Raw genomic sequence first — 10720 nt, 5'->3', positions numbered from 1 at the left:
TACTTTCTTACCAAGAGTTGAATGAGAAGATCAATATCACTCTCATGTCTGTATGATAAATATAAAGCTAGTGCCAGCAGCTGTTTAGCTTAGCTTAGCTTAAAGACTGGAAACAACTAGTGTGGCTCTGTCCACATGTATCAACATTGTGCCAGACTATTTCTTGTGCGCAGTAACTCTGTGGATTGTTTTACTTTATGAAAGAGTCAGGCTAGCTGTTTCCCCTGTTTCCAGTCTGTATGCTAAGCTAAGCTAAACAGCTGCTGGCAAGAGTTTCATATTTACCATACAGATAAAGTGATATCTCATCTAACTTTGAGCAAGGAAAGAATATTTCTCACAATATTGAACAGTGTTAGGAAGGTTACATTAGAAATGTTACCTTACCTTGCTAAAAATATAATAAGTAATGTAACTATTTAAATTGCTTCATCAAAATAATGTAACTTATTACATTTGATTACTTTTTGATTACTTATATATCAAAAGTTTTAAACTGCGCAATAAAGCAGAAAAGTCCTGAAAACATAAACTAAACCAGTCAGTGTAAGCCTCACAATAGTACACTTTTATTAAAAGTTCTTCAATATAACTTGATTGTCACAGAGCAACAGAACAGAACACATAAGCTTTATACCAAAACGTTTATATTCAAATGTAACCACTTTGTAATCAATAACATTTAATTACTAACTGTGACTTTAATATTTGATTCACCTTTCTTTCTCTAATGAGCCTCGTCTTGACGCGGCAAGCACCAAAAAGAAATTGCACCAAACTGCAGACAAAGATAGGGAGTAGCTGCTGAACATTGTGGAGCATTTAGCAGCTAAAATTACAGATATTTCCCTCAGGAGTTGGTGGAAAGTAACAACAGAGACTCGTCAGGTGACCAGAAACATAACTCCAAATGAATTGCTTATGTTGCTCAGTGTCTGTTAAATGTGTACTGTATAGTATATGACTGTGAACTGTTTGCTAACAAGTTTGCCATATTAACTCAATAGATGATATGTTAGTATTTGCCCATGTGGCCTTAAAATAAATTGTTTAAGCATTAAATTATTTATCAGAAAATATTTGTGTTTCTTTTATTATAGTACTATGTATGCTGTAGTATTCTGATGAAAAGTAGCAGTGTACATTCTGATTTATTATACGCACATTGTAGACCTTACACAGCATACTTTGGCAATGCTATATGGTTTTTATGCTGCTCAGTTCAGAAGAGAGCTGACAGGGAAAAGCTAACATATGGCAAGACAGGAAGGAGGGAGGGAGAGAGAGAGAGGAGAGAGAGAGAGAGAGAGAGAGAGAGAGAGAGAGAGAGAGAGAGAGAGGAGAGAGAGAGAGAGGATGAGAGATAGTGAGGAGAGAGAGAGAGAGAGGAGAGAGAGAGAGAGAGAGAAAGGGAGAGAGGAGAGAGAGAGAGAGGAGAGAGAGAGAGAGAGAGAGAGAGAGAGAGGGGGAGAGAGAGAGAGAGAGCACACTAAAGGGGGGAGAGACAAGAAATGACAGGAGGTTGTAAGGAAAGAGAGAGAGAGCAACAGAGGGGGAGAGAGGTGTGGGGAGCGTAGGAAGAGAGAGGGACCGTGCAAGAGGATATTTAAGAGCAATAAGAGCATAGGGACGACAAAGAAGATGGAGACTGGAAGAAGAGTTTAGACATGGGTGATGATGAGAGGGAGGAGGGGGATCAAGACTGAGAAACAGGGTAAGAGGTGGGTGGCAGAGCCTACAACTTGGAAGCAGAGGAGGTGACAGCGGGGGGGTGTTCACTGCTCAGTGATGTGTTATGATACGACTCCAACCCCACACACACAACCGTGTTTTTGTCTCATAGAGAGAAGGACTTACCTTAAAAGATAAGGCTGGAGATATTCTATATTTTTCTTTTTGTCAGCAAATCCAGTTAAATAACGAAAACCAGCAATAACACCAGAAGCAGTTTGTTCTTACTGTAGACATACGTACATCTTTAAAATCAAATAATATATACATTGTTTCATTTTTCGAAAAGGCTAAATATTTTCCTAGAGCAACTGGACACTGTAGTTTTTAGCCAACATTTCTCAGACAGAAGAAAATAATACCTTTATTGGGGACTATTTTCATCTGCGGATAAATACACATTTTATGTCCTAATGAGTATTTACACCAGCACGACAGTGTATGTGGTATCGACTCAAAAGTCTGTGTCCATGCTAATTGTAATGAAGAAAAAGGTGTTTTTTAATAGTTGTTGGGGCACGATCGAGGTCTATGGCACAGAGGAATAACATATTTAGCTTTGGTGACACAATACATAAGTAGGATACATTTGCTGTTGGATTTGGCATTTTTATAGGATTTCGGGACTAAAACATTGAATATCACCGGCCTCATCCTTTAACCCCAAAATATATCATGTGGGACAATCTTTTAGAGGTGAGTCCCTCTGATTTAATGTGATTAATACACACACACACACACACACACACACGCACACGCACACACACACACACAACACACACATGCACACGCACACGCACACGCACACGCAAACACACACACACACACACACACAACACACACACGCACACACAGAGTCTCTCTCTCGCTCTCCAGCTCCCTCCCTCATTCTGGCTCTGTTGCCAAGGCTACCGTACAGCCTCTTGCTGCATATACCTAGACGAAGCTGCCGCCTGTGGATCTCTCTCTCCTCCAGGATACAAACAAAAGAAAAACCCATCAGACTTTTTATACCTCTATTTCTCTTTCACACACAGACACACACACCAACATTCGTAGATTCTGCCTCTCCTACCCTCACACACGTCCTCTGCCTCTCACTGTCAGTCTTTCTCCTTCTTACATGCAAACACACTCCTTCTTCTCCCAGACAGAGGAGCAGTAAAGGGATTGGCGCGGTTCTTGGTGTTTGGCTCCTGGTCCTTGGCTCAGAGGGAGCAGAGCGGCAGATGGTGATGTGAAGACGGGCTCAGCCAGGTAAGAGGACTTATCCTAACCAGACTTAAGGCTCTGGGTGAGCGACTGTTCCAGCCCTCCTCTACTCCCTCTGTCTCTCCCTTTTCCCCCCTCTGTGGCTGTGCGACATGAGGTGAATACCAATTCCTCAGCGAAGCCCCCACGGTTCATATGGATGCTGCGCTTTCCTGGCTGTGAAAAGGTAGGGATGTGTGATGTAGCCTCTGTATGTGCGTTTATTTTCTGGTGATTAAAACTGATCATTTGCCAACAGGTTGGTTCTTCGGCGCTGTTCTGTGTGTTTTCTCTCTCATCTATTATTATTCAAAGCTTGATTTCCTCTGTGTTGTATCATGTCTCTGTGACAATGTGGGAGTTACCAGTGAGAGATGCAACAGTCCACCTCCGTGGGTGATTCATTACTAATCCATCCAGCTCTGCACTGTGTGGTCGCTCTAGCTCACCGTAGCCATGTACGTGATATGAATGGTGTTTTGTCTTGGCATGAATAACTGCCAGAGAATGCCATTTCTGCACTGGTGTTTTGATGCAGTGCAATCATATAACACAGTCCTTTGTCACCGGGAAATCCAAATGTATCTCTATCAGCCTATAAATCAATTCGCTATGCAGCATTTCAATTATTCATACAGTATAGCTTTGGCTGATATGTAAGTGTATACACGTGTTAATGAAATTTCTCTTTGAAATGGCCCTTGAGCTGCTGCAAGAGATTGTAGGAGTGTATGTAAACAAAAGAGCGGATTGATTGTCTGTCTCTGTGATATACAGCAGGAAGCTGCAGGTTTGCTGGGTGTTTAATTCTAAGGTCATTGTGAGCTTATGTGTGTATCGATATCAAGATGTTATCTGTGCGAGTGTGTATGACAGAGAAAGGTTGACGAGGCAGGTCTCGGCCCTTGTGACTTTATCTCACGTTACCATCCCATCATCACTTTCAGTAAGAGCTTCCTCTTACCTCGTCTCCCTGCCACATTCAGCACTTCAAAAACATACTCGATACTTTTGATTCACCTGGAAACAGGAACTTACGCTGCACCTGAGATCTTTGCATTAATGGTGGGGACAAAGCAAAACTAATCCTGAGCATTTATTTAGAAATGAAAAGCAGATTTGAACACATTATTCTTCCAGATGGTCACACTGGGAGCACCAGAAATGTCCATTAAAACACGAGCCAGCTGTCATCAAAAGAAAAAATTAAAAGAGATTTGTTCCCCTTGTTCTTGATTGCAGGAAAAGAGCTTTACGCAGCTGTCAGCAGACGGTCCTGTGGTTCTGCTGGGGCTTATTATATGGCTCCGTTCAGACTCAGCTGGGTGTTGGGTGCTTTGAATGGATACAGATCAATGGAAACACTACACACATACTGTATTTGAAGACTGAGGGGGTGGTGTTAATAAGGAACCCAAAGACAGTAGACCTTCAGTAAGGAATGAGGCTGAATCAGCCGTGCACTTACCTTGGTTGTACATTTTCGTAGTGTTATTGCTGATCGGAGTGTACTGATCATTAGATTGTCAAAGGTGTTTTATGTAAGTCAAATTTCTTCGCCCAACTACAATATTGAGCTTGTTACTGCAGCTTGGTATTGTCGGTCACGCTCTGATTTCGAACTATATTTTGTGTTTTGAGCTCCCCAAAAAAAGTCAGCTTAGTCACACACAGCACTTTAACTTACATTCTAGTGGGGATCGCAAAGTCTCCAAAAATACGAAATGTTTTTGTTAAAATTAAAATGGATTTTGGAGAAATGAGTACTAAACTATTCAAACAATATCTGGAATATTTGATGACCACAAATGTGTAAAGAAAAGTGTCAGTGTTAACATTATATAGGTTCAATGAAGCGCTGGAACAAGCTGAGACAAACATGAAAGCAACACGAACAGCGTGATATCATTTGAAAGCTCAAAAAGGAGACAAAAGAGAACTGTTTGTTAAATGCTTAATTGCAGGGCCATAAATACCATTAAGGACATAGAGGTCATTTCCTCAATATTATTTTCAGTGCTAGGGGGACGTTACATTCTTAAATAAAATTCTTTAAAACATCATGTTGGGGAATAAAATACAACAGTTGACCTTTGAATTTTTTTTTAATAAGTTTTTAGTTTGGTCAAAAGATATTTCAGTATTTCTAAAATCCCAGCTACAGCTCTGCTTAAATGTACCAAACAATTGACCGAGCAAGCACTCAGCAGCAGCGAGCGACAGAAAAACAAAGATATTTACCTCAAAGAATCAAAGCAAAGAGAGGCAGAATCTTTCACACAAACATGAATATTGTCACTGCTCTCCCAGTGCAGATGTATGTTTGTGTTTTTCATTTTTCATGCAGGGTGTCTGCCAAAGTGTGTGTGTATGCTACAGTATGTTCGTTGCCACAGTTACCAAAACGCCAACCTCACTGCGTCATTGCCTCAGACAACCTTCACATTAAATAGAGCTGCTTCTCCTCCAATGTATCCCTCCATCCACTCATCTACCTGTTCATCTATTGTTTAAGAGCAGAAGCAGCTTCTCTTATACAACACAATCTGTGTGTGTGTGTGTGTGTGTGTGTGTGTGTGTGTGTGTGTGTGTGTGTGTGTGTGTGTGTGTGTGTGTTTACGTTGTATGTGTGTGTACATTGAATGTATAAACGTTGCCATGACTACGGGCCGGGCCAACTGGCGTCATCGCTTCAAAAACACCTTCGCAGCAAGCTAACAGAGATAGAAAAGGACTCGAAGCAGCTCCCCTCTGTTCAACACTCTCTCTCACACACACACACACACACACACACACACACACACACACACACACACACACACACACACACACACACAGAGACAACTCCTGCTACTGGTGTGGTCTCATATTCCGCTGAGCTCACCTCATTCGTTCAACAGGGTCCAGTGGCAGAGAAGGAGAGGAGGGTAGATGAGAGAGAGAGGAGAGGAGCGCAGAGAAGGCTCGACTTCATGCATACTGATTGGACTGGAGCAATCTGAATGTATTTCTGAGGGTGTCTGCTTAGTCTGGCTCGAATCATCCCCGCCTCGTAGGGAGGGGGAGAGAGGCAGAGAGAGAAAAGAGAGGGGAATAAATATTGACAGTTTACTGTGTCACCTTACATCACCATTCTCCGCTCATGAAACTGCAGCTGGGAGCTGACAAGGGTGCTACTCTGATGCATCTTTAGATGGAACAAAATGACCAGAAGAGTTTGAGGTGTTTCTACTGTATGCCGTATTTAGAGACACGATGTGCTTAAAGGGGACATATCATGCTCATTTTCAGGTTTCTACCAGATAAATAAATGCATTTATGTTCAGAAATCCCATTATTTTTCTCATACTGTCTGAATATACCTGTATTCACTCTCTGTCTGAAACACTCCGTTTTAGCTCCTGTCTCTTTAAGCCCCCCTTCTGAAAAATGTCTGCTCTCAGTGGCCTGCAAGAAAAGTTGCAAAGGTAGTTCACAAGCCATTGGTGGTGATACTCAGATGGGGGGCGATATATTCTAATGAGCCAGCATGTGACATAGGAAGTGGAGCCAAATCTAAATAGTTGGTTGAATCTCATGTTTTCTGATCTAGGCACCCACAAATAACTGACGGGGTTGTCTTATTTCACAGTTTGTGTTGCTTTGTAGGCACCAGACACCCAAATGTATGTGCAAAAAAAAGTTTTTAATGATATGTCTCCTTTACTTGTCCTGTATCCCCTATTTTATCTCTCCTTCCTTTATTTCTTTTAATATATCCAATGTTTGGCTGTTGTCTTCTGTCCTTCAGATTTGACTCTTCCACACAATGGCTGACAACAGCTGGTTGCCACAGGATACAGAATTTAACTTGATCATGTGATCTGACTCCCTCCCCCAGTTCCCTGCCATCTATCATAGGTGAGTCATGTGACAGCTGTACAGTTTTTTTATATATATTTCAGCAAGCCAACTGGGAAGTCATTTAATTTGTTGGTCGGTAGTCATTGATGAAAACTTGTTCCAAAAGTCACTCATGACAAATGTAGCCATTCACACATTCAGTTAAAATTGACACAGCCACTCTCACAGGCCCCCGTAATCAAACACCTCCACACACACACACACACATACACACACACACACACACACACACACACACACACACACACACACACACACACACACACACACACACACACACACACACACACTACGTGCCAGTAATCATCCAAATGTACAAAACACCTTTATTAATGGTTGAAGGACAAAAGAGCAGAGTGGGACTGGGCTTTGAATACACTGCTGACTGATACAGAGAAGCTGTGTGTGTGTGCGTGTGTGTGTGTGTGTGTGTGTGTGTGTGTGTGTGTGTGTGTGTGTGTGTGTGTGTGTGTGTGTGTGTGCGTGTGTGTGTGCGTGTGTGCGTGTGTGTGTGTGTTGTCAGTAGATGATAATGCTCAGGACGGATGAGAGGGATGAGAGCCACTCTGTTGCCAAGGCGACGGACAGGGCTGTAAACACGCTACCCCTGACTCATCTCTCCACAATAGAGCCTCTCTCGCTCTCTCTCGCTCTCTCTCACTCTCTCTCTCTCACTCACACACACACACACACACACACTCACAAACATACACACACACACACACACACACACATACACACGTATTCACACAATAGAGTCCAATCTGAGGGAGACAAGAGGATCTGGAGATGAGAGCCACTCCAAGCCACTTAGTTGTACATCTGAATAGGCCTGAACGTAACTCTTTCTGTCATATACATGCTCATTTAAAAACACACTATCGGACAAACACACATAACCTGACACACACAGCTGGCAGAAAATTGAAGTGGAAATCAATTTGAATTTCTGTTGAATTTTCTTCTGTGCCTGTGTGTTATTAGCAAAGCAACAAAGGCTAAAAAACATTACTTTTAAGTGTTACTGCTTACCAAGACATTGAAATTGTCACGTGAACAGAAAACCCTTTATTTGTGAAATTGTCGGCATGTTAAATGTTGTTCACGCAGTCTAGCATACACCATATAAAGATCTAAAAAACAGAATAAAACCATCAAACAACACTACCCACATTGGCTTTTTTTGGGTTAATACAGTATTAGAGCAACAACTAGAGCACACACTGTACTTTAAACAGTGTTTTTGGACTTTGTTGGATATCACACATTCTCAGTGTCTCAGTTAAATGTTCAGATGGTGTACATGGCAAACACATAATAAATGTCAAAAAAAGAGTCAGAATCCAACTGTAAAGCCTGATGCCACCGAGGTAAGACATTTTAAATACCTTCATTTAACAGGGGGATCATGACCCGCCGGCTGAGCAGCTCCACCCGTTCCCACACAGAGGACTCCATCTTTCTGAGGCCCGAAGAAGACCCCGTCTGGCTGGATGAGCCCACAAAGACTGATAGAAAGGGCGACGGAGCCCCTCAAAAAGATGTGCTGCGAAAATGCAAAGATGGACCTGCAGAGGGCCAAAGACCGCAGGCAGACGAAATGTTATTGCATAAGGTGTACGCGCTGGTGATTGAGATCCACTGCTGGGCTGCAGTGTTTGCCCTCTCCCAAGTCACGGTATGTGAATTGGCATCAGTGGAAATCAGAAAAATTAAGCAAAAGTTAATCCATTTTTTTTTTACAGAAATATCTGGTTTGAATTAGATTAGTATTTTAGATGACCTTCCTGCACAACCGTTGGTTTTCAGCTCAGCATGTAGACCAGTACGAAAAATCCACAGTAGTGTAATTGCAACATCAGCAATGTAAATGACACTTGGACTAGAATTGAACCCCTCTTTCGTTTCTTATCTCTGTCTCTGTTGAATTCATGCTTAGATTAATTTTAATTTTAATTAGAGCCTTGTAAACGAGGCCATGTTTATGACACCAGACCGCATGTGATCAATTCACATGTTTTTTATGCCTGCGAAATAGGCCATCTTCTTTTTTTCTTTTCTGTTCGCTTTTCACCTGCGAGCAGCCACATCACTGCCTGATTACCACTGCATGAATGACAGGAGAGTTCACACTGACAATCTGCCTTCCCTTCCTCTCTCCTCCTAGGGGTACACTGTGTTTTTTGTGTTGGAAGGAAACGGACTTCTCTCTTCCATCTACAAAGCACTGCATGTCATCGACTTCTACCTTGGCTTCATCATTCCCTGCCACCCAATTTTTGGAATGGACGTAAGTGGCGGTCCAGCGTCTGACCCATCTCTGGATGGAGAAAAAAGAAACCCTGAAGATAACATGCGGAATCTAGTGTTGGCTCTGTCTAACTGCCTCTTCCCCTGTCTTTTTCTCTCTGCACTGCCCAGTCCATAGTGATGATGAGGGAGGTGGTAAACACCGATGAGCGCAACTGGATTGTGTATGGTACTGCAGGCATCGGTTTAGCCATCTGTGTAATAATGGTAAAAAAACAAAAAAAACACACTGAACAAACAATTTAATTCCAACCCAAAACTTGTTTTTGTGCTAAATTTAAAAACATTTGGTAATTTCTGCATGAATGTGATATTATGTTGGATGTTGAATTATTGTAATTGACCATGAAGGAACACGGCAGTCTTTAAAAGAAACTAGATGGATGTTTTTTGTAGATTGGCTCATTTCTTACTTGATTGATTTGTTGATTGACTGATAAATGGATACCTATTTGTAAAAAAGAAAATGGCGTTCACTGCTTCCTCCCTCCCACTAACCTCCCCCTAGGTCATTCACATGGTGTGTAACTGGCGTTACCGCACTAGATTGTGGTCGTCTGAAACAGTGTCGCGGGACAGTGGTGACCGCCGTCAGTCTGTGAGTCGCCAGCCCTCCTTCACCCTGTCAGAGTGGACAGACGCTCAGGAGGATCTGATGGACATGGACCCTGAGCCCCAGACGCCGGTCTTTGAAATGGGCACTGAAACCAGAACAGAGGGAGACGCCGCCACCCTCCTTGTCACACCAGTGGGGCTTCAGGAGAGGTAAGAGGGGGCTACAGAGGGTTGAAAGTATTTTTGGAAATAAGAGAATGAGGATAAAAGAGTGACAGACAGAGAGTTCTTATGTTACTAGTGCTGGGTAGTTAAAAAAAATTAAGATACCAGTATCCTTAAAGTGATACTGATACCAATAGGGTACTTTAATCGATACCCATGGGTTGCTTAATAAGGTAAAGTTAGCAGGGAATCAATAACAGATTGTGAAACCTGGCACACAAATCTGCCAACTAGATCCTGCCCAAAGCAATTTTCTGTTCGATAAAATCCAAGCTAAGGTTTAACATACAAAAGATGAGTCATTTAGTCTAAAACAATCTTACCTGAAGTAATGGAGAGTTACGGCGTGTCCTCTCGAGGAGAAGACTACGCTGGTGTCGAAGAAGCCATTGGCCTTGCAAAAATGTTGCACTTGTCCACCCTGATGTGTTCTCTATTCTGGAGGCAGTGCTTTATCATGGTTCTTCTTTTTCCAGTTTTTCCTGAAATAATACTTCTGCATTTTAAGTTTTTATTTTTTATCATACACAGCAGGCACATAGTTTAACCATACTTTCAAAGGTTTCGATTGCATTTTGGGAAGCTAAACTGTCTACTTCGTGCTCGACTTTACCACACCACAGACTGTATGGGGTGTAGCTGCTGCGGTAGTGGATCAATCACACGTCGCATTAAATCAAAAAATGATTGCCGCTGCGAACAAGTTTTACGTTTTTTTCTAGATCTGCGAACAAAAATGATTGAA

At 42.1% G+C, this 10720-nt stretch overlaps 1 protein-coding gene across 2 annotated transcripts in view; it reads left to right on the top strand.

Annotated features, from left to right (window-relative positions):
• The first annotated feature begins 2654 nt into the window (after nt 1–2654).
• The window catches only part of ptpn5 (protein tyrosine phosphatase non-receptor type 5), a 15681-nt gene continuing 7615 nt past the window's right edge, over nt 2655–10720 (top strand). The window contains exons 1-7 of one of the 2 annotated variants that reach the window (XM_029434441.1): nt 2655–2988; nt 3101–3169; nt 6773–6882; nt 8287–8563; nt 9053–9175; nt 9307–9402; nt 9704–9960. In XM_029434441.1, the coding sequence (XP_029290301.1) occupies nt 8294–8563; nt 9053–9175; nt 9307–9402; nt 9704–9960 (746 nt within the window). In that variant the 5' untranslated portion in view covers nt 2655–2988; nt 3101–3169; nt 6773–6882; nt 8287–8293. The remainder of the gene's footprint in view (nt 2989–3100; nt 3170–6772; nt 6883–8286; nt 8564–9052; nt 9176–9306; nt 9403–9703; nt 9961–10720) is intronic. The other variant, XM_029434440.1, reaches the window with a different exon arrangement.

This window comes from Cottoperca gobio, chromosome 6, assembly GCF_900634415.1.
Source record: "Cottoperca gobio chromosome 6, fCotGob3.1, whole genome shotgun sequence".
In the NCBI taxonomy this organism is placed as follows: Eukaryota; Metazoa; Chordata; class Actinopteri; order Perciformes; family Bovichtidae; genus Cottoperca; species Cottoperca gobio.
Note: the sequence above shows the minus strand (reverse complement) of the source record. Positions and strands in the feature narration are given on the sequence as shown.